Source organism: Gymnoscopelus microlampas (assembly GCF_963454915.1).
Source record: "Gymnoscopelus microlampas genome assembly, chromosome: 15".
Lineage (NCBI taxonomy): Eukaryota > Metazoa > Chordata > Actinopteri > Myctophiformes > Myctophidae > Gymnoscopelus > Gymnoscopelus microlampas.
Window position 1 is genome coordinate 35355311 of NC_139952.1, and position 24842 is coordinate 35380152.

At 37.9% G+C, this 24842-nt stretch overlaps 2 protein-coding genes across 7 annotated transcripts in view; both read left to right on the forward strand.

The window, feature by feature from the left end:
- The window catches only part of LOC311061092 (uncharacterized protein), a 44966-nt gene that overhangs the window by 15251 nt on the left and 4873 nt on the right, over positions 1-24842 (forward strand). For 5 of the 6 annotated variants that reach the window (XM_084079614.1, XM_084079611.1, XM_084079610.1 and 2 more), the window contains 8 exons: positions 7014-7028; positions 7439-7474; positions 7858-7872; positions 7965-8003; positions 12521-12595; positions 12943-13097; positions 13256-13386; positions 13509-14920. In XM_084079614.1, the coding sequence (XP_083935740.1) occupies positions 7014-7028; positions 7439-7474; positions 7858-7872; positions 7965-8003; positions 12521-12595; positions 12943-13097; positions 13256-13386; positions 13509-13701 (659 nt within the window). In that variant the 3' untranslated portion in view covers positions 13702-14920. Of the gene's footprint in view, positions 1-7013; positions 7029-7438; positions 7475-7857; positions 7873-7964; positions 8004-12520; positions 12596-12942; positions 13098-13255; positions 13387-13508; positions 14921-24842 lie in introns of those variants that run through there. The other variant, XM_084079612.1, reaches the window with a different exon arrangement.
- LOC311061094 (C-type lectin domain family 4 member E-like) lies at positions 17846-23706 on the forward strand. Its single transcript, XM_084079617.1, has 10 exons — positions 17846-17965; positions 19122-19244; positions 19577-19654; positions 20051-20074; positions 20783-20797; positions 20896-20934; positions 21343-21417; positions 21734-21888; positions 22047-22177; positions 22294-23706. The coding sequence occupies exons 1-10, from the start codon at positions 17911-17913 to the stop codon at positions 22484-22486; spliced, it is 888 nt and encodes a 295-aa protein (XP_083935743.1). The 5' UTR covers positions 17846-17910; the 3' UTR covers positions 22487-23706.

The window sequence follows — 24842 nt, forward strand, 5'->3', positions numbered from 1 at the left end:
CTTCTAAAACAAATGTGGAGTCACTCTGTGAGTCAAGTAGGGCGTAGGTTAAAACCTCCCTCTGTGGCTCCTCCGTAGATGAAAGTAGGACCGGAACAATGCTTGAAGTGGCAGAAGCCCGTTGGAATACTGTATGCGCCGTGGCGGTATGGATCTCTCCACCTGCATGGTTATCCGAGGAAGTAGACTCCTTCACCGTTTCTCCCACCGGTCTCCTATCTCTGTCGATGTGTAGACAAGTTGGATGAGGTCGTTCACACACGCTGCAGGTATGGCGTCTCTTGCATTCTTTGCTTACGTGACCCTTTCTTAAGCATCCGAAGCACAGGTTATTTTCAAAGATGTAAGCTTTCTTTTCTTCCAAAGATTTATTTGCAAAAGTGGGGCAGGTAGCAATACCATGGGCTTCCTTGGTGCAAATGGGGCAGGTGAATACAGGTTGTGGGTGTGGATCCTTCTGAGTGCTGGTGTTAAAGGCTCTAGTTCTTTTAGATGTTCTGTCATCTATTGGTCTGCTCTTCACCAAGAAGGGAGATGCGATAGGATTGCAAGCTATACCAGCTTCCGTTTGAAGGAACTTCGTAAAATGTGTGAAGCTGGGGTAATCACCGGATGCATCCATCTCCTTTGCCACCACTCTGCTCCATCTACGGACGATCCAGTCCGGTAGCTTCTTGAGGATCTTATGATTCTCCTCGCAATCATTTAAAATTGATAATCCTTTGACGTAAGGCATTGCTTCCACACAGCTCTGCAAAAAGTCAGCAAAGTCCCGTAATGCAAATGGTTCCTCTGCACCAATATTAGGCCATTTCATTAGCTTGTCTCTGAAAGCTTTCTGTACAATGAACGGGTTTCCGTATCTCTCGCGTAATACCCTCCAGGCTCCATTGTATGCCTCCTCTGAATTTCTATAGAAGAACCCTTCCACTGATCTGAGGGCTTCTCCAGCTAAATAGCGTTTGAGATAAAACATTTTTTCAGTTGCAGATAGTGGCTGTCTATCGATGAGTGCCATAAAGGACATTTGCCAGTCCACAAATTCCAATGGCTGTCCTGAAAAGATGGTTGGTTCAGGAGCCGGGAGACGGTTAATACTTAGAGAGTTTATGAGTGATCTGGTTAGATCCTCTGTATCCAGAGTGACTGGTTGTTTGCTGGCTGTTCGTGCAGGCTGGGATGTAATTGGCTTTGGAGATGTAACAGTCGGAGTAGTAGAAAGTGGTTGGTTGTTGGTTGGATTGTAGCAGGGCTCAAAATCACTGTCAAAGTTGTTATAGGCCTGGACCCGTGCTGCTGCTACTCTGACGTCCTTCTGGACTTTGAGCTGCTTTATTTTTGTTTTTGCTTCTTGTAGTTTTGCTTTATGAATTTGAATTTCCTGTAGGCATCTTTCTTTCTCTTGTTTTGCAGCCAGATCCGCTTGAGCGTCAGCACGCTTACTGGAGGCTCTGGAGGAAGAATTGGAATGATCACTGATAATAGATGTGGCTATGGATGGTGTTTCTGGTTGCAATGTATGAGTTCCACGTGATGGATTGCGGCTTTCTGCTTCATCTGGTGTTGAAATTTCAGTTTCTGTTACAGTGTGTCCGAAAATAGAGCCATAGTCGCCCTTGTTTAAGGCTATCCTGACCCTTGCTTTAGCAAGCTGCTCATTGAATGGTTTATTAATGGTTTCCAGGTGTTTGTTTGCCATGTCACATATTTCGGTGGTGATGGTGATGCAAGAGTCCAGTTTCTTGACAATATCCGGAATTGGAGAGCAGTATTGTTGAAGAGATTCGTAAATTTCACTTATTGCGTTGTGCTTGGTTTGAATGATACGTTTTATTTCATGAAGGTCCTCCGATGAACAAAATGTTTTCAAAGCTGTACGGATTCCTCTGGCCGAGTGAGTCCATGAGGTGTAAGCCTTTGTAAATGCCTTTTCCAATTTCCTCAGTGTCTCTTCCTGCATCTGCTGGCCCTTCTCTGTTAGGGTTTTTACACGTGTGTTTGATCTGACCTGTTGTACAGTGGTCACTCCATGTTCAGTAGGATCTTGAGTGTTGTCAGCTGTCCCTTCGGTTTGAGTAAGGACCTGTGTGTTGACCGTTGGCTCTCCGTTGTTAGACATTTTGTTTACATTTCCACAATTAGTTTCAGAACCATAAACAACGGGAATTTATAAGACAGACCACAACGCTTTAAACACTCAAACAAAGTATGTCAGAACAAACCAACCAATAAATGTCATTACTCAAAGGTCCCCTTCAATTCATTCATCAGCTTCAATACCATAGAACCTTTAAAACAGAACCTTAATTGAATACCTTCACATAGAACCTTTGAATTGCTTAGTCCGAACGTTTGTTTTTCACCCTTTTTTTGTTCTTTTGTTTTAATATATATAGTTTTTTTTTTTTTTTTTTTTTTTTTTTTTTATTGTCCTTTAAGAAGCCTTGAGTCCAGAAAATAGGATACCCAACAATTGTCCTTTCAAAGTGGAATGTTACCGTGAGGTATGAGTGTTGTGTTGTGTTGTGTTAACTTGGGCAATGGCTGCTTTGAAGAGGTGGCTGTAGAATGGATGATGTCGCCGTTGAGTCTCTTCTGCGACAAGTTTTCACTGTAGCTGCTGCCCCCGGTTATGTTGAATGATCAGGCAGGATTGGTCTCAACTGGTGTCATTTATTAGAATGCTGAACACCGTGAAAACTGTAAACATACAAAAATAAATATTACAATTCATATCTTTTCAGTCTCACACCAATAAAATCCATGCATTTCAATAACTTTCATTTCAATTCAATAATAAGATTCATAATTCATTTAAATAGTGATTCTTCATTGTTCATTTAGTTTACTTTTACCCAAAATAACAAGACCAGGACAACAAAACCAAAACCAAAAGAACCATACTCAAATGAAATAAACAAATACAACAATTGGATACCAAATAAACAAACAAACAAATCATCCTAACCTTGCTCCGCAAACCGGGGTAGAGCTGAAAGGAGCGTCATAAACTTCGGGCATTTAAACCCCAAACCCCAGCGGCTGCATTACGTTTGCAACTGTAAATGATAAGAGCTTTACTGAAATGTTCTTTGAATAAGAGTGATTCAACGTTACACTAGCCAACACCAAACATTTACCTGGCTGCCGCTGGTGTGACAAACAAAGGGCTGTGCCTGGAGAGGCACGCTGTCGCTGCACAGAGCGTCTGAGTTAGTGGAGCGGCTAAATGCTTTTTTCTGGCAGAATCTTTCAGTTGATGATAAAAGCATGAAAATTGGCATGAGCAGTCTCCATGGGTCACTTGACAAGAATATTGTCTGAGCCATTTGTAATTTCAAGATGGCGGCCATTTTTCAAGATGGCCGATACCTTAGTGGGCAGTTAAGTGATATGATGGTTTATTTGGTGATACAAGCATGAAAATTGGCATGAGCAGTCTCTGTGGGTCACTTGACAATAAGCCACCCACAGCTACTTGAAATTTCAAGATGGCGGCCATTTTTCAAGATGGCCGACACTTTAGTGGAGCATTTAAGTTATATAATGGTTCATTTGGTGATACAAGTATGAAAATTGGCATGAGCAGTCTCTGTGGGTCATTTGACAATAAGTCACCCACAGCTACTTGAAATTTCAAAATGGCGGCCATTTTTCAAGATGGCCACCACCTTAGTGGAGCAGTTAAGCTTAAGAAATAATTTAGTTGGTGATACAAGCATGAAAATTGCCATGAGCCGTCTCAAAAGGTCATTTGACAAGAAACCGCCCACAGCCACTTGAAATTTCAAGATGTCTGCCGTCCGCCATGTGGATCCTTAAATGATACCTTTTCTCATAGAAATGTGTTGGGTTCCTCAAAAAGCTCTGTCAAGAGAGGTTGTTTGACTGTGTTTTGTCTGACTCCTCGCCCACAAGCTGTCCAGTTTGGTAAAACCTGTCAGGAGTTGCCTCCCACCGGCATAGCTCTCAGGGTTCACTGAGGTAGGCTTACACAAGCTCCGTTACCACGACAAGGTAACAGTCACAAGGGAGGATAATATATATATATATTTTTTTTTAAACTAACAGCCATTACATGTGTCAAATAGATACTAAGGGGTGGGTTAACAAAAAATAAGATGAATAAATTAACACAGTTGTGGTTCTGATAAGCACAGTTGTGGTGCTGATAAGCACAGTTGTGGTGCTGAACGGACAGTGCTCCAATATTATGAGCAATGGCTAACACTGAATGGCAATAGCCACGGAACCATGACAAACTATACTAAGGAACTAAACTGAAAATGTGCTTCACTGTTAGATATGGCAGTGGAAGGTAGTGGAAGCAATGTTACAAAGTAACAACTGAAAATTACACAGTAATAGACTAGATGCAAAGTAAAACATGATGCGCCGATGTGGCGAGGGGAAGCCGAGCCATAGGCCTACACTTGAAAACACAGAGGACAACGGGGAATAACTCTGGCAAAATAAACATGCAAATAGGTTCTAGCAGGGGCAATTACATAGGCATGTGAAACTGGGTCCATATCTGAAGCACTTACACCTTCCAGTACATGCCTTGGTGCACCCACATTTGGTCAACTCCCAACAACTCTCCGCAATAGGTGGAAGTGGAGTCCAGAAGACTTAACACTTCTCGTCCTGTTCCACCCATCCCCAGTCAGATGGGCTCGGCATTTGTGGAGGTCGCTTCAATGCCTGTCCCCACACGTATCCAGATCATAAGAAGCACGTTTGGCATGCTCTTTGAGTGCTGCTTGAGTTGGCAGGATCAAGTCATATCGTCTTTGCTTTCTGGCAAAGAGATCAAGCCTGGCCTCGTTCACAGTTGTGACATCACTGGACCGGTCATACATTAGATCTTCTTAGTCTCTTGACATGGATATATTTGGTATCTTCAGTGTCTTCAGCAGATGTAGATGCTCTCTTTTGGGCCCTTTCCAGCTCTGTGTTGTTGAACAGCTTGAATGATATGTTGCTCTGTTTCTTGTCAATGTGCTTTCTATGCCATCACCTTCATCTAGTCGGGTTGGACTAAGTGAGATAGGCAGAACATTGATCTTATGAAATAATGGAACATTTCTTGCAATGGTATCATGACCAGTACTATCGTGCTCTCTGTTGAATAAACTTGGCTGAATGAGTTTTTCCTTGGTGACCTGCTGACAAATGAAACATCTGTCCCAGTTAGTTTTCACAACTGTTATGATGGCTTCTGCCATGTCTGCAGCATAGGCAGAGGCAGAGGGTTTATCCTTTTACCACCTTTTACCAAGCACTTTGATGTATGGGATACAACTAAGTTTGTGCCTTAACCCAACACTTAGTCCGATCGTTCATACAATGCCATTTAAATCCCATGCGATCTGTACACCATCCGGTTAATTAAAACCCCATTAACCTTGGCTCAGCTCTCCCGCGCTGGCACAACCTGTCAATTCAGGTGCGGCTATCTAACTGTTTTGGGGTAAATTAGACAGCATTTGGGATACTAACTTTCAATTAGCTGACATTGAACCCCACTCTGAGGTTTAACAGCAGTGATATATCACCAGTGTGCCCTGGTAGTGCAGATATTCACTCTTATCTAATCTATCTATGATCAACAAATCAACACAACTGTTTTAGCATAATAATAATAATAATCGTCCTTAATGAAAAAAAAACGTACATTTCTATGAGAAAATGTTGGAAGATTTGAGGATCCAGGGGGCGACCATCTTGAAAATAGAAATTTCAAGTGGCTGGGAGTGTTTTCTTGTCAAGCAACCCTTAGAGACTGCTCATGCCAAATGTAATGCTTGTATCACCAAATAAACCATTATATAACTTAATTGCTCCCCTAAAGTGTTGGCCATCTTGAAAAATGGCCGCCATCTTGAAATTTGAAGTAGCTGTGGGTGGCCTATTGTCAAGTGACCCAGAGAGACTGCTCATGCCAATGTTCATGCTTGTATCACCAAATAAACCATTATATAACTTAATTGCTCCACTAAAGTGTTGGCCATCTTGAAAAATGGCCGCCATCTTGAAATTTCAAATAGCTGTGGGTGGCCTATTGTCAAGTGACCCACAGAGACTGCTCATGACAATTTTCATGCTTGTATCACCAAATAAACCATCATATCACTTAACTGCCCACTAAGGTGTCGGCCATCTTGAAAAATGGCCGCCATCTTGAAATTACAAATGGCTCAGACAATATTCTTGTCAAGTGACCCATGGAGACTGCTCACGCCAATTTTCACGCTTTTATCATAAATTGAAAGATCGTAGCACTTACCTGCTCCGCTAAGTGTAGCCGTCTTACTCAGAGTGTCAATGAAAGAGTGTCAAAGGGGGCGTGCACAGCTATATGAGTTCCGGTGCGGCAGCGAGTCATTTCAAAATAAGAGGAAAAGTAAAGTGAACCAAAATCAAACAACGTGAACGACAGGATAACTTCAAAATAAAATACATGAAGTTTAAAACAAGTGTCGCAGGCACTTACAGTCACAATTGTGAAAATGTGGACGGACGGACTGACGGAGAAAAACTTCCAAAAAGTGATAGAGGAACAAAATTAACTCAAGAATATCACTAGTTTGAGACAGAATACACATGGCATATAATATTTTGCTTTCCTGTTAAATTATTTATTCTTCATCAAAATATTGAACATTGTACATTTAGACACATTTAGAAGAAACCCTCTAAAAAGCTGATAGAGGAGCACAATGATCTCAAATATCACTGGTCTGAGACAGCAGACACATTGTACTTTCCTATTAACCCATTAAGACCTGAGGCCGATTCTATGGATGTCTTCTAAATCAGTAGTTCTCAAACTTTCAAAATCTTTCAAAAATAGCAGATGTACAAGCTCACAGCGCGGCACGAAGTGACACGCTGTAAGCTTGTATATCTATATAGCTAAAATCTGAAATGACACAATTCTTTCCCGGTTTTAATGAGTATTGTTAATAGAGTATTAACACATTTGATGAATGTTTTTTTTTGTCTTTCAGAAATGCAAACCGAAGGTAAGATCAGATATGAGTTTGAATTAAATGTTTAGAAAAAGTAAATATCTGACAAATGTTTGAACTTCAAGAAGGTTTTTGTTAAACTATACAGATAAACAAACCATAGAAGCCCTAAGACAGAATCTCACAGGTGTCCACCAATACTTTTTATCTGTACCCTAAAGGACACTATCATTTTTATGTGCTGATGGTTATCAATATCATAGACTATATAGACACAATATTTACAATACAATCCATATCGTATCTCGACTCCCTACCCAAACTCAAAACTAACCTTTTAATTGTTTAGAGAATATCTGTTGAATGTTGTTTTGTTTTTTACCTCACAGGTAAGATCAGATATGAGTTTGAATTAAATGTTATGAAAAATATAATATCTGACAAATGTTTTTTGTCAAACATAGATATACAAAACAAGGACCAACAAAAGAATCTCACAGGTAAGAGCAAAGGGCATAATGAAGTTGAGTTAATTGAATTTATTAAATAATTTATTAAAACAATTAGACCAGCAGAATTGATTTATTCTTCACCAAAATATTAAACATTTAGACACTGAAGAAACCCTCTAAAAGGCTGATAGAGGATCACAAATTGATCTCAAATATCACTGGTCTGAGACAGCAGATGTGTACTTTCCTATTAACCCATTAATTTCCAAAATAGCAGCGCAGCACGAAGTGACACGCTGTGAGCTTGTATATCTGCTATTTTTGAACAGCCAACACTAAAATCTGAAATGACACAGACGCTTTCCTGGTTTTAATGGGTATAGTGAAGAGAATATTAACAAATCTGATGTTTTTTTTTTTTTGTCTTTCAGATATGCAAACCAAAGGTAAGATCAGATTTGAATTAAATGTTATGAAAAAGTAAATATCTGACAAATGTTTAAACTTCATGAAGGATTATTTTGTTAAACACATACAGATAAACAAACCATAAAAGACCTACAACAGAAACTCAGAGGTAAGAGCAAAGAGCATAATGAAGTTAGAGTTGTTTCAATTTGTTAAATGCTTAATTTTAAGAAAGTAAACCAGCAAAATGTATTTATTCTTAATCAAACTATTAAACATTTAGACACTGAAGAAACCCTCTAAAAGGCTGATAGAGGAGCACAATGATCTCAAATATCACTGTACCCAGGGGGCAAAGGGGGGCATGCTGCATTTGCCCTGCTATAAAAGGTTGGCCACCAGAAATAATATCTATGACCCAGTAGGATCACAACCTATATGGACTACCCGGTCAATTTTTTGCTGGAAATCCAATATGGCCGCCTCAATATTGGCCCCTATCAGTAACCAGGGGCAAAGGGGGTATGCTGCATTTGCCCTGCCATAAAAGGTTGGCCACCAGAAATAATATCTATGACCCAGTAGGATCACAACCTATATGGACAACCCGATCAACTTGCTGCTGGAAATCCAATATGGCCGCCTCAATATTGGCCCCTAGCAGAAAATAGCTTTGGCAATAACTTTTGAACCAGATGGGCTTTATGATTGGGTGTGTCTGGACCATTAATTTGCATATTTCCAAGATGGACGCCACACGAAAATGAGTTTTACTATGACTTTTACAGTGACAGTGACTGTTATGGCAAAAAGTCAGCTTTTTAAGCAATATGAACACATTTGGTCAGTTTGAGCTTTCATTTATATGTCAATATGGCTGCAGTCATACATAATGTATGGTATTACATTTTCCCTCAGAATCTATCTAGAGTTGTGGGTATGAAAACGCCCACAATGTATCTTAAAGATGACATTTTAATAAACTAACAACAATATAAACAGAGACATGCACACACCCAGACTTGCCAACAACTTCAGCTTCAGGGCTATAAATGAACATAGTGGTATGCATTTAAGTAACGGAACAAAAGATAGACAAATTAGTGACAAACAGAGTGAAGCGGAGTTGAGGTTGCCTACAAAAGGTTCATTTTGACCTGTATGGTGCTGTCTTGCCTGCTTCTAAAGCCGATGATACTATGGTACGATGCTATTCACTGTCCCTGTTGTCATGTGTTGCACTGATCCTGCTGCATCGCGTCTCCAGTCCCTGGCAACGGCATCCTAAGTAGCATGGAATGCAAACCTCCACCCACGTAGACAGGCTAGCATTATTGGCTACCTTCCACTCATCCCAGCAACTGATCCTTCTGTCGTCAAAGATGAGATGAAACTGGTCACTACATCACATGCACTGGGTGATAAGTACACCATTATCACTTGAGATCAGTCTACATATGAACTCGCAATTGCCATCAGAAACAAGCACGAAGATGAGTTTGGCAATGTAGTCCTGTTGCTGGGAGGCTTGAGCTTTCACCAACTACATGAAGGCTATTTGCAAGATTATCAGGGATGCAGGGGCAGAGGATCTTCTTGTACCAGCAGGTCTCTGTCAGGAAGGAACTGCCAAGAAGATGTTTGGTGAAAAGGCTGAATACTACCAAACCTTACATGCCCTTAAGGTCCTCAGTGAAGCCATGTGGCGCCTGCTCTGTGAAGCCTTTGAGGCATGGGCAGCAGACAGGGACACACAGCCCTGGAGGCCACAAGTTGAGTCGGTCTTGAAGATCCTGTTTGAGAAAGAGACAACTGGCACTCAGAAGTTAGAAACTATCAAGGTGAGGCGTCCAGAGATGGCTGTCCTAGGAAAGCAGCTGCCATTTTTTTCAGGAATCATTGAATGGGCAACCAACTAAAGTCCTCTTGGCAACCTTCCTGTTAGATATTCTCCAAAGGTTTATCTACTACGAGCGGGAAGGTGACTGGACAGGACAGGACATCTCTGTGAATCAGCAAGAATGCTACCCTACCTAACTTCAGCAGGCCACTACAAGTACGGGCAGCAATATTTGCCTCTGTATTTGGCTGATATGAAGAAACTACCAGAAACAGCTTCAGATGAAGCATTGATGGCAGGTGTATTTGTTGGCAGACGAGCAGATGACAGCCACAACAGTGTTTCTCTTGATATGCTACTGGAGCAGACCTATAATGCCGATGCCAAGGAAGCAAGCGGTCTGGATGGCATTAAACTCAGCCCTGCTGCCCGGACAAAATGGGTCTACACAAAACCACTCACTGCAGCTGTCTCTGCAGAGCTCAAGTCTATGCTTCACCCCCACTCCTCCAACCCACGCCATGAGTCTGGTCGGAGTCGTGTAACCCGGGATGCAGAGATGGTAGTCATGGTCATGGCAATCCATGATCAACATATATATCAGGACAGTGTGCTCCACAGTCAAGGACTACTTGATCAGTGGGAAAGAACTGGGTCTGAAGGCACTGTGTGAGTCACTGTCCAGTGATCAGAAGAGGACAAGCATAATGAAGCTTAACACTTTCCACACTCAAAACACAAAATCCCCAAAATCTAAGGGGAAACCCTCAGCACCTGGCAAGAGCAATGAAATTACTGCCCTCCTGTGCATGACCCAAATCATAGCCAGTGGTGGAGAACTCAACCTCGAGTGCATTGAGAACAGGTACCAAGGCAAGCCTTGTGAAGGCCCTGAAAGAAGAGACCAAAGCTACATGCATCCCTGACCTGCCTAAAGACAGAAAAACAGAAGTAGTTATTGATGCTGGCAGGCACGTCATTCAACAGCAGACGTTGGTATCGTTCAGCCATACGCCATTGGTCTTTCCTGAAAGGTGAAAGCAATCGCTGAACGATACCAACGGCTGCTGTTGAATGACGTGCCTGCCGGCACAGAGATTATTCACTTCTGCTGTGACCGGTACAGTGAACCTAGTCTTAAGACAGCTGAGCAAGAACACAGATATGCTTGACCAAAACCTACCAAAGAATATGAATTCAGTTATGTCAGCTAACAAGGCAAACCTATTGAGTTTCCTCTGTGACGAATGGTGTGAAAATGAGAAACTTAAGCCGGCCCTTGGTCAAACACATCTTTACCTGGGTGGGGGGGGTTAAAGAAGAGACAAGGAGTGTGGTGATCAAGGAGGCGTCTATTGAAGAAGATAGGTCAACCCTCTTAAAGCTGCTTCCCCCGACAGAGAATGCCTTTGACCTGCACCTGAGAAGAGCTGCTCTAGCAACCATAATAGATAAACGTGCACACATCGCCAAGCCGGATATTCCTTCTTTCACAGAGTATGGATGGTCTCTCAGTGATAGCAATGCAGTCTCCCTTGCATCTACGGAGCCAGCCTGGCCAGTCAATGAACAAGGCAATATCATGCAGCTGTATCAAGGCTGCCAGAAAGGCAATTCCATGCTACTTAGGATGCCGTTGCCAGGGATCAGTGCAACACATGACAACAGGGACAGTGAATAGCATCGTACAGTACCATAGTATCATTGGCTTTAGAAGCAGGCAAGACAGCACCATAGAGAGGTCAAAATGAACCTTTTGTAGGCAACCTCAACTCCTCTTTTGTCACTAAGTACTTGAATACATACCACTATGTAAATTAGTTTATCCCTAAAGCTGAAGTTGTTGGCACGTCTGGGTCTGTAGTTAGTTTATTAAAATGTCATCTTTAAGATACATTGTGGGCGTTTTCTCAGATTTTTCTCTGCAATCATCCCCACAACTCTAGATAGAATCTGAGGGAAAATGTTATACCATATAGTATTTATGACTGCAGCCATATTGACAACATATAAATTAAAGCTCAAACTGACCAAATGTGTTCATATTGCTTAAAAAGCAGACTTTTTGCCTTAACAGTCAGCTGTAACTGTAAAAGTCATAGTAAAACTAATTTTCGCGTGGCGTCCATCTTGGAAATATGCAAATTAAAGGTCCAGACACACCCAATCATAAAGATAAGTATTCCATTGAGTTTCGCATGCTCTGAAACCATGAAAAAGGCACCAAGTTTTTATTTCTAGCCCATCTGGTTCAAAAGTTATTGCCAAAGCTATTTTCTGATAGGGGCCAATATTGAGGCGGCCATATTGGATTTCCAGCATCAAGTTGACCGGGTTGTCCATATAGGTTGTGATCCTACTGGGTCATAGATATTATTTCTGGTGGCCAACCTTTTATGGCAGGGCAAATGCAGCATACCCCCTTTGCCCCTGGGTACTGATAGGGGCCAATATTGAGGCGGCCTTATTGGATTTCCAGCAAAAAATTGACCGGGTAGTCCATATAGGTTGTGATCCTACTGGGTCATAGATATTATTTCCGGTTGCCAACCTTTTATAGCAGGGCAAATGCAGCATTCCAAAAAAAAAGGGGGTTTTGCCCCGTGGGTACTGGTCTGTTACAGCAGACACATTGTACTTTCCTTAAATTAGAAGATAATGTATTACAAGAAGAACAGTAAATGGTATTTTATTGTTTTCCACAACATTAAAAGTAAAAGAAACAAGAAAATATCCAAATCATAATAGTCAAGAACAATGCTATCAACATTACCTTTCAGCTAAACTATATGAGTGTAGCGACAGACAATGTTGGTTAAAGATTTCTGTTTTGCTTGTTTTAACAGACAAGAATACAAAACTAAAGTCCTGCCAAGCAGAAAGGCCCACCCCTTGCCCACCGTGTATTCAACTACCAAAGGGTAAATAATGGATTCTCATTCACATTTACATACAGTAATTTATAGAGTGATGCTCTCAATTTAAACAATGACATGAAATAACATGTCATTCTTATTTAAGTATATTTAAGTATATTCTTATATAAGTGAAGTGATCGCTTCTTCAAACACCAGTAACATTCCAGGGTCTACTAAATAAATGATTACTCAGACAGTCTGTGTGAGGTATATGAGAGACAAGTAAACAGCAGTTTATTCTGCATCAATAATGTGCAGTTTTCTGTGTGTATAGTAAAAACATACACTGGATGTTCAGATTCAGCAGTATTTCTTGAAGTTTTCTACTTTTACCCTAAATCTCTTTAAAGAGGAAACATGTCCAAAACCATGTGCAAGAGTGTGGGAGTCTTATGGAGGAAAGCGTTACTGGTTCTCCTCTAACAAATACACTTGGGATGAGAGCAAGAATGACTGCACACGTAATGGAGCGAACCTGGTTAAAATAGACAGTACAGACGAACAGGTAAGATGGGATCAATGATTTAGAGCTGTAAATTATACTGTTTTCCAACATGTTACATCCTCATTCTTTTAGATGTGTTTTAGCAGTATTAATGGTACCGTGTTCCAATACAGAATTCATTTACGACATTCAAATTTTCATCACAATTTTATATTCAGAAATTCTTACAAGGAAAATTGAAGGAAAGAATGGCTGAACCTGGAGACAAGTTCTGGATTGGACTGACCGATTCAAAGACAGAGGGCCGATGGGTTTGGGCAGACGGCTCCCCACTGACCCCCACTGCAAGGTTTGACTGTTTTCCCACACATTTCAGGTCTTATTAATGTAGACTTTGCTCTCATCTCATAATAATTAAATCTGCCTGCTTGGTGTTATGTTATTATTTACAAATCTCTGTGATCTATGTAGTTTCTGGAACACGAATGAGCCTGATAACTGGGTGGGAAGGAACCATGAGCATCCTGAGGGTGAAGACTGTGGAAGAATGGGGGAGACGTATGGTACAGGATCTCCTTGGTTTGATGCATTCTGTGACACACCACACAGATACATTTGTGAGAAACAACCAGACACTGGCACGGTTGTGAGTACATGCGTCTAATAGTTAATTTGAGTACTTATCTAAACTTTTTAACACATTGTATAATACTGTATCATCACCAATGCATAACAATTAAACAGACACACACAACATTTAACATACAAGTAGGTGGTTAATGGATAGAATATCTTCTGTCTTATTTCATAGAGGCTAAATAAAAGGATTTGAAGCACAGCAAATTTCACAAAAATCTTCATATCTGTTTATCATTAGTGACTAGAATAACTTCATAGGATACCCTGTTTATCTGATAGGTAAATTTACATCAACGGTCAGTATACTGTACGTACGGCTACGCTTAGTTTCATAAAACTTAAAGAATTCATATATGCTCTTTTTAATGTTGACTGTACAGTAGATTCACCAGTCTTTTGTTTGTCAGGCCTGACTGAACCTTACTTTTCATGTTCACATTATTTGTTACTTTGTATCATGGTATGACTCTTATGAGCTTACCTGGGATTCTTCAACCTCTCCTTCACAATTATTATCATTCATTTATTGTCATGTTATTGTACTTGTACTATATCTTTTTTTTATTTGAAAAAAACGAATTATTTCTTGTGCATGTTTGCACATTATGTAAATATGGAGGTCAATGGGTGGGACCAGGCTGAAACCTTGCCTAAATGATAATTTGGGGTTTTCTGTAAATAATATATATACATATATTTTTCTTTTCATATTATTCTTTTTTGTCTTTTATCTGTCTTTTAAAAAGCAAATGACAGAAGTACTTTGTATGGTGTCAATAAGAAACCAATACTTTTTATCTGTACCTTAAAGGACACTATCATCTTTGATGTGCTGATGGTTGTCATACATAGACTATAAAGACACAATATTTACGATACAATCCATATTGTATCTCAACACCCTACCCAAACTCAAAACTAACCTACCATAAAAGAATGGCTGACCTTAAAAAACAATTGGGATTCATTCAACACCTTTGAACAGCTTGGTAATAGCATCCTCTGCCCCACGCCCCCACCCCTCCTTTCTCTGTAAATATACCTTTTGATGCTACTGAGTTTAAAAAAAAAGTTTTACAAATATGTATTGTATTGAATGTATCATAAATGATGTATTACTGATGAATTGAGGACAATGGACCACAATGGAAACAAGACCCTGGGCTTTTTGTGTTATCCTTTAAGCATAACCTTTGACTGTGGTCTACTACCTGTACTGTTAACACATTTGTTAATAAAGTATCTAATCAATCAAGTGACAGAAAATGTGTTTTCTCCTTTTTTGGTGTTCATACAATTTCCTTGATACATTTTTCAAGCAAGTATCAGCCTGACATGCTCATACAGTCTATGGCTGCCATTACATCAACCCGATTCATATTTCCTGAATTTAAGGTCACTACTTTGCCATAAACACAAAAAATAAGGACAAATGTCATGGCCACCAAGGGCAGTGGCTAAAAACCATGAAGTATGGGTTGTAGTTTTACACATTCATATTTACCCCACTGACATCACTGGAGTAAACCTTTCAGCACAACTTTGATGGCCTTTCAGAGACACACAGAAGACAGCTCAGTTTTATGGCTGGATATGGAACATTAGCCCTACAATAAATATATAGAGATTGTGGTAGTAGGTCTCAATTGTGACACAATTGTTGTCACTTTAAATTCAATTCTTGAAAGTCAAACTATTACCGCCCAGTATGGAACATAACATTTTGTAATTAAATTAATGCTTATAATCAAGAAAGAAAGCTAACAAATAAAGGAACTTGTTTTGAGGAACAATCCATTTTTGCAAAGTGTACATACAGTACTCAACTGACTCAGTAATGTGGTTTGGGTGTGATCTGCTGTATTTGTTATTTTATTTATGTAGTGACTTCAAATGTGCTGAGAAGTGACAGCAAATGTGTGAACCAAGAAGTAAAAAAAGAGGAAGTTCCCTGGAAGAAGCAGGCTGTGAAAGACGCCTAAAAGCATAAAGTCATAGAAATTCAAATTTGATGGCATGTTGTGTCCCTTGTTACTGTGTCTGTTGATGACAGTTTAAAACCTGTTAGCAGCCTGCATATTCCACTTGAGTGTAGTGTAGGGCTGTCACGATAATGATATTTTACAAGACAATTAATTGTTACACAAATAATTTGCGATTAATGATTTAATTGGGTTTTTGTCGTTGAACACTGGAATACATCAATAAAAAATACATTTTTGTTTGGCTTGGGAGATGCACAGGGCAGATATGACAAATAACCATAATATACAAAGAAATTACTGACATATTTAATAACTTTATACTTAACAAAAACCTTAATAGTGGAAATAGCCGATCTTCAAGCTCACAACGTGTCGCATCACAACACTTGTGAGCTTGTAGATTTGATATTTCTACTATTTTTGAAAATATTTGAAAATCTATGAACATTTTTCGACATGATCCGAGTAGGCGATTATGTAATAATTATGACAGGCCTACTTGAGTGTAGATTAATGCATGTCAAGTAACACCAAAACCTCCAGTGTGATTAGATAAATATAATATTCAACACAATGAACCACAGAGTGTTTCCAAAAATTGTTTATTGTCCCTGCCTAGAAGTAGGGCTGCAACTATTGATTATTTTCTTAGCGATTATTCTATCGATTACTTTTTCAATGAATTGTAAAATCAAGAAGCATGTTGTCTTTGATCATTTGTTGTGTTTTTTATGTCTCAACGAATTGACGTGAATAAATTCGAATATGTTTTGATAATCGACTAAATGATTAGTCTAATTAACCACGTAAACCCTGTTCTATAATTAGCCGTACAACAGTGTCACACAAAATTGTAAGCTCACAACGCGTCATATCCCAATGCATTGTGAACTTGTAGATATAGCTATTTTCAAATAGCACAAAAAAACACAACGGAACTAAACAAAAGAAAAAATATATTATTACTTTATTCTAAACTTAGTCCTACAAAGGTGTTAAAAATAAAAAATAAAAATAAAAAAAATCTGCAAGCTCTGCAAGTGCTGTGACCTTTTATCATCGATGAAATCGATTAATTTGATTAACTTTTTCAGCCCTAATACTTTAGTGTACATAAAAGTAGTTAATATTAATAAGTGATTCACTCCTTTCAAAATGTTAACTCTTAACTCTAAGAATCTTTATTTTAAGAATCTCTCTGTTATAGTTTTTTGAGCTTCTAACAAATTCATGCACAGTAACTAGAAAAAGGAAGTTAGTCTACCAGGATGTGGCTTCTGAGATGTTTGTGACATTCCTGTTTTGGGCATGCATGTCAGGCATAATCAAAATAAAAATAAAAAATATTTCAAAAACATTTAAAATGTCATAACATTTCAAACACAATGTGATATGAGCTTGTGTATCGGCTAATTTCACTATTAATTGTACGACTATGTATATTGGTTGGGATATCAATTACATTCTTCTTATCTATTCCAGTTAGCCTACCATGTACCATAATACCTAGTCTTTTGCATTTCATTATTTGAGTGTGTCTGTCTAGTAAAGAAAAAGTAATAGAATGCATTGCATGGTTCTGAAAGTAATAATAAGATCAGAATGGTCCCATAACGGTCCATTTGATACATTTTGCAACCTCCCTGAGTTACATTAAGACTAACAATCTTATTGTGTAAGAAAAAAACAAGCCAAATCAAGTTTAACTTTTTGTTGTCTTTTTTATTTCTTTGACTATTCAAAAATAGCAGATATACAAGCTCATAGCGCGTCAATTCGTGCCACGATATGAGCTTGTAGATCTGCTATTTTTGAAAAATCGTGAAAATGTGTGTAAATCTTGGAATATCAAATATTTATAACATTTTTAACTCAAATCTTTGCTTCTGGGGGTCCCTGGAACAAAATATTTTGAGATGGGGTTGTCGCCCAAATACTGTACATATAATTTTGGGGGTCCTTGACATGAAAAGGTTTGAGCACCACTTATATAGCAACATAGGTTTTTCAGAAAACTGTTAGGATTTAGAAGACATTTGTAGTAATGTCCTCAGGTCTTACTGCGTTAATTGTGAGTCATAATATATTACATTTTGAAAGTAACCTCCTCCCCAACACCGTCTTTATACCACATGACCAGTGTCATTGTAGAATAGCCTATGTATGTATGTAGTAGTATATGTACTGACACTCAGTCATCAGTTCCAGACTGGTGATGTTCATGCAACCCATCAATATCTGAAGGAAGCATGACACACCCTGTTTATGCCAACAGCTCTGCAGACACTGCAGAAAGAGACGATGGTAAGTCTGAAATATGAATCATTGTTTGATTGACTTGTCGAAGTGTTTCATTGGGGTTGATTGCTGGAATTGTAAATAATTAAAAAAGAGCAACAGAGCAAAATATAAACACCAGTTTTGAAAGAGATACAGTATTATAAGCTGTATTTATCACTGTACACAGTCAATATGTTATGCTATTGCTAATGTGTCAAAATATCCTACTACCAATGGCCCAATCAAACAACCACACAAAGGTGATAGGAAAATCATCCCGTAAGATTTGTCCTCACCAAATATCAATTAATGAGTTAGTGTTTTTACATTAGGAAGATCAACATTTAATAATGAGAGTAATGGTAAATGTTTTAATTATGGACATTTGAAAGTGTTGCGTTGGGTTTTTAATGTCCTTACATTAATATAATACATTACTGTACATGTATTTGTGGTTTGTGTGTGATGGTGACCTGATGTATTGGGGCTTTTTATGTGTAAACTAGGAGAAAAAAAGAGGAAGTTCACTGAAGAAGGTGGCTTTGAAAGAGACTTAAAAGCATAAAGTCATGGACATTCACATTTGATGGCCTATCATGTCTTACTGTAGAAAGTGTTAAACATTACTGTCTGTTGATGATACTTTTAATCTTGTTGTTGGCAGCCGGCATATTACACTTGAGTGTAGATGAATGAATGTCCAATAAGACAAAAGCCTGCACTGCAGTGTGGATAGATAAAATAGTGAAAAGAATACAATGCTTAACACAATGAATCATGGAGTGTTTCCAGCAGGGCCGGATTACCCATAGGCCGGCGAGTGTATTTTTATATAATGAAATAACATAACCGTAACATAGCCCTAACAACAAAATAAAGTAACCAAAAACGAAAAGAAACTAACAAATTCCGCCAAAAAAAATGTTTCCGCACCCACTGGGGGGGGGGGGGGCACTTCAACTTGAGGTCGCCCTGGGGCACCACATAGTGCTAATCTGGCCCTGGTTTCCAGAGATGGTATAGTGTCCCTTCCTAAAGAGTAACACACATCTGCCAACAGAACCGTGTGTGATTCCCCTTCTATGAAAAAACCCAACCCAACTACTCACTGCTATTAACAAATTAAATAAAATGAAATGCCCTAACAACACTAATTCTTCACATTCTATGTGTTCAAAAGATGATAATCCTGTGTCTCAACAACCAGCAAAGGTTACCTCAGGTGGCTGTGATCCAGTAAGAATGGTCCTGGGCTTTCTCTGTGTGCTTCTATTGGTGGTAGTCATTGTTGTACGAGTTCAGTGTGAGTATATGGACTTCTTGTGTATACTATATACAAATACATATACATGAAGATAAGGTTGAATGGGTGAAGTGCTCCTTTAATGTACTGTACGTAAAGCACCTTAATATTAATCAGTGATTCACCACTCCTTTTTAACTTTTAGATTTGTAAGACAAGTTTGAGAATCTTCTAATCTACGCAGTTGGACATTTGTCTTACCAGTATAAAACCGCCATTAGTCCCTCAGTAATAATTTCGGAACATTGATATAATTTACAGGTAACATATGCCATGATTTGCTGTTTAAATTGTTATGAAAAATGGTTCAAGAAGGCCTTTTTGTTAAACAGATTATACAGATGTGCAAACCAAAGAGAAGCTACAAATGATGATAAATGAGAACAATGTGCTTAAGAAGAATCTCACAGGTAAGATCAGAAGGAGTATGAGTTTGAATTGAATTTGTTAAATAGCTGATCAAATTTGACAGGCAGAATGTCTTCATTATTCACAATAGTAAAGATCTAGACACTGAAGATAAACTCCCAAAAGGTTATAGAGGAACAAAATGAACTAAAAAATATCACCAGTTTACACATGGCATAGAGCATTTAGCTTTCCTGTTAAATTATTAGATACTTTATTAACAGTAGAATAGTAATGTCCATTATTGTTTTCCACAACAGTAAAAGTATCAGTAAAATATCCAAATGGTAATAGTCAAGTATAATGCTATTAAGAAAATCACTTCTCTTCTAAACTGTATATGTGGATAGTGAGACAATGTTGGTTAAACATTCTTTACTTTACTTTTTTTCCTTCAGATATGCAAACCAAAGACCTCACAGGTAAGATCCGATATGAGTTTGAATTAAATATTCTGAAAAATACAGATAAAACAAAGAAGACCTACAAAATAATATCACAACTAAGAGCAAATGGCATATGAAGTTGAATTAACTTAATTTGTTAAATAATTAATTTTAAGAAATTAGACCAGCAGAATGTATTTATTCTTCATCATCCAAATATTAAACTTAGACACTGAAGAAACCCTCTAAAAAGCTGATAGAGGAGCACAATGATCTCAAATATCGCTGGTCTGATACAGCAGACACATTAAAATTTCCTTTTAAATTAGGAGATAATGTATTACAAGGAGAAAAGTAATTAGTATTGTATTGTTTTCCATTGACTTCTTGTGTATACTATATGCAAATACATATACATGAAGATAAGGTTGAATGGGTGAAGTGCTCCTTTAATGTTATTGTACATAAAGCAACTTACTGTAATATTAATCAGTGATTCAGCACTCCTTTTTAACCTTTTTTTTATATTTGTAAGACAAGTTTGAGAATCTTCAAGGACCTGTGTCAGATTCCCACAAAATAGCAGCGCTGCACGAAGTGACACGCTGTGAGCTTGTATATCTGCTATTTTTGAACAGCCAACGCTAAAATCTGAAATGACACAGACGCTTTCCTGGTTTTAATGGGTATTGTGAAGAGAATATTAACACATCTGATGAATGTTTTTTTTTTTTTGTCTTTCAGATATGCAAACCAAAGGTAAGATCAGATATGAGTTTGAATTAAATGTTATGAAAAAAAGAATATCTGACAAATGTTTAAACTTCATGAAGGATTCTTTTGTTAAACACATACAGATAAACAAACCATAGAATACCTACGACAGAACCTCAGAGGTAAGAGCAAAGAGCATAATGAAGTTAGAGTTGTTTCAATTTGTTAAATACTTAATTTTAAGAAATTAAACCAGCAGAACGTATTTATTCTTCATCAAACTATTAAACATTTAGACACTGAAAAAAAACTCTAAAAAGCTGATAGAGGAGCACAATGATCTCAAATATCACTGGTCTGAGACAGCAGACACATTGTACTTGCCTATTAAATTAGGAGATAATGTATTACAAGGAGAACAGTAAATAGTATTTTATTGTTTTCCACAACATTAAAAGTAAAAGAAACAAGAAAATATCCAAATCATAATAGTCAAGAACAATGCTATCAATATTACCTTTCAGCTAAACTATATGAGTGTAGCGACAGACAATGTTGGTTAAAGATTTTTGTTTTGCTTGTTTTAACAGACAAGAATACAAAACTAACGTCCTGCCAAGCAGAAAGGCTCACCCCTTGCCCACCGTGTATTCAACTACCAAAGGGTAAATAATGGATTTTCATTCACATTTACATACAGTAATTTATAAAGTGATGCTCTCAATTTAAACAATGACATGAAATAACATGTTCTTATAAGTGAAGTGATCGCTTCTTCAAACACCAGTAACGTTCCAGGGTCTACTAAATAAATGATTACTCAGACGGTCTGTGTGAGGTATATGAGAGACAAGTAAACAGCAGTTTATTCTGCATCAATAATGTGCAGTTTTCTGTGTGTATAGTAAAAACATACACTGGATGTTCAGATTCAGCAGTATTTCTTGAAGTTTTCTACTTTTACCCTAAATCTCTTTAAAGAAGAAACATGTCCAAAACCATGTGCAAGAGGCTGGGAGTCTTATGGAGGAAAGTGTTACTGGTTCTCCTCTAACAAATACACTTGGGATGAGAGCAAGAATGACTGCACACGTAATGGAGCAAACCTGGTAAAAATAGACAGTACAGACGAACAGGTAAGATGGGATCAATGATTTAGAGCTGTACATTAGACTGTTGTCCAACATGTTACATCCTCATTCTTTTAGATGTGTTTTAGCAGTAGTAATGGTAGCGTGTTCCAATACAGAATTAATTTACGGCATTCAAATTTTCATCACAATTTTATATTCAGAAATTCTTACAAGGAAAATTGAAGGAAAGAATGGCTGCATCTGCAGACAAGTTCTGGATTGGACTGACCGATTCAAAGACAGAGGGCCAATGGGTTTGGGCAGACGGCTCCCCACTGACCCCCACTGCAAGGTTTGACTGTTTTCCCACACATTTCAGGTCTTAATGTAGACTTTGCTCTCATCTCATAATTAAATCTGCCTGCTTGGTGTTATGTTATTATTTACAAATCTCTGTGATCTATGTAGTTTCTGGAACACGAATGAGCCTGATAACTGGATGGGAAGGAACCATGAGCATCCTGAGGGTGAAGACTGTGTAAGAATGGGGGAGACGTATGGTACAGGATCTCCTTGGTTTGATGTATTCTGTGACAAACCACACAGATACATTTGTGAGAAACAACCAGACACTGGCACGGTTGTGAGTACATGCGTCTAATAGTTAATTTGAGTACTTATCTAAACTTTTTAACACATTGTATATACTGTATCATCACCAATGCATAACAATTAAACAGACACACACAACATTTAACATATAAGTAGGTGGTTAATGGATAGAATATCTTAATGTCTTATTTCATAGAGGCTAAATAAAAGCATTTGAAGCACAGCAAATTTCACAAAAATCTTCATATCTGTTTATCATTAGTGACTAGAATAACTTCATAGGATACCCTGTTTATCTGGTAAATTGACATCAACAGTCAGTATATTGTACGGCTACGCTTACAGTTTCATAAAACTTAAAAGAATTCATATATGCTCTTTTTAATGTTGACTGTACAGTAGATTCAACAGTCTTTTGTTTGTCAGGCCTGACTGAACCTTACTTTTCATGTTCACATTATTTGTTACTTTGTATCATGGTATGACTCTTATGAGCTTACCTGGGATTCTTCAACCTCTCCTTCACAATTATTATCATTCATTTATTGTCATGTTATTGTACTTGTACTATATCTTTTTTTTATTTAAAAAAACTAATTATTTCTTGTGCATGTTTGCACATTATGTAAATATGGAAGTCAATGGGTGGGACCAGGCTGAAACCTTGCCTAAATGATAATTTGGGGTTTTCTGTAAATAATATATATATACATATATTTTTCTTTTCATATTATTCTTTTTTGTCTTTTATCTGTCTTTTAAAAAGCAAATGACAGAAGTACTTTGTATGGTGTCAATAAGAAACCAATACTTTTTATCTGTACCTTAAAGGACACTATCATCTTTGATGTGCTGATGGTTGTCATACATAGACTATAAAGACACAATATTTACGATACAATCCATATTGTATCTTAACACCCTACCCAAACTCAAAACTAACCTACCATAAAAGAATGGCTGACCTTAAAAAACAATTGGGATTCATTCAACACCTTTGAACAGCTTGGTAATAGCATCCTCTGCCCCACGCCCCCACCCCTCCTTTCTCTGTAAATATACCTTTTGATGCTACTGAGTTTAAAAAAAAAGTTTTACAAATATGTATTGTATTGAATGTATCATAAATGATGTATTACTGATGAATTGAGGACAATGGACCACAATGGAAACAAGACCCTGGGCTTTTTGTGTTATCCTTTAAGCATAACCTTTGACTGTAGTCTACTACCTGTACTGTTAACACATTTGTTAATAAAGTATCTAATCAATCAAGTGACAGAAAATGTGTTTTCTCCTTTTTTGGTGTTCATACAATTTCCTTGATACGTTTTTCAAGCAAGTATCAGCCTGACATGCTCATACAGTCTATGGCTGCCATTACATCAACCCGATTCATATTTCCTGAATTCAAGGTCACTACTTTGCCATAAACACAAAAAATAAGGACAAATGTCATGCCCACCAAGGGCAGTGGCTAAAAACCATGAAGTATGGGTTGTAGTTTTACACATTCATATTTACCCCACTGACATCACTGGAGTAAAACTTTCAGCACAACTTTGATGGCCTTTCAGAGACACACAGAAGACAGCTCAGTTTTATGGCTGGATATGGAAAATTAGCCCTACAATAAATGTATAGAGATTGTGATAGTAGGTCACAATTGTGACACAATTGTTGTCACTTTAAATTCAATTCTTTAAAGTCAAACTATTACCGCCCAGTATGGAACATAACATTTTGTAATTAAATTAATGCTTATAATCAAGAAAGAAAGCTAACAAATAAAGGAACTTGTTTTGAGGAACAATCCATTTTTGCAAAGTGTACATACAGTACTCAACTGACTCAGTAATGTGGTTTGGGTGTGATCTGCTGTATTTGTTATTTTATTTATGTGGTGACTTCAAATGTGCTGAGAAGTGACAGCAAATGTGTGAACCAAGAAGTAAAAAAAGAGGAAGTTCCCTGGAAGAAGCAGGCTGTGAAAGACGCCTAAAAGCATAAAGTCATAGAAATTCTAATTTGATGGCATGTTGTATCCCTTGCATATTCCACGTGAGTGTAGTGTATGGCTGTCATGATTATGAAAATTGTACAAGACGATTAATTGTTACACAAATATTTTGCGATTAACACATTTAATTGTGTTTCTGTCGTTGAACACTGGAATATATGAATACAAATTACATTTCTGACGATTATGAAAAAAATATCTCAAAGAATTCCGATTAGACGATTATGTAATAATTATGTCAGGCCTACTTGAGTGTAGATGTATGCATGTCAAGTAACACCAAAACCTCCAGTGTGGTTAGATAAATACAATATTCAACACAATGAACCAGAATGTTTCCAGAAATGGTTTATTGTCCCTGCCTAGAGGTAGGGCTGCTATTGAT

Excerpts from the sequence above, each read along its gene's own strand:
- LOC311061094 (XM_084079617.1), top strand. The coding sequence starts at position 17,911 with ATGACACACCCTGTTTATGCCAACAGCTCTGCAGACACTGCAGAAAGA. Across the intron at positions 17,966-19,121 it reads CACTGCAGAAAGAGACGATG|ATGATAATCCTGTGTCTCAA; the intron begins GTAAGTCTGAAA and ends TGTGTTCAAAAG. Across the intron at positions 22,178-22,293 it reads CCACTGACCCCCACTGCAAG|TTTCTGGAACACGAATGAGC; the intron begins GTTTGACTGTTT and ends TGATCTATGTAG.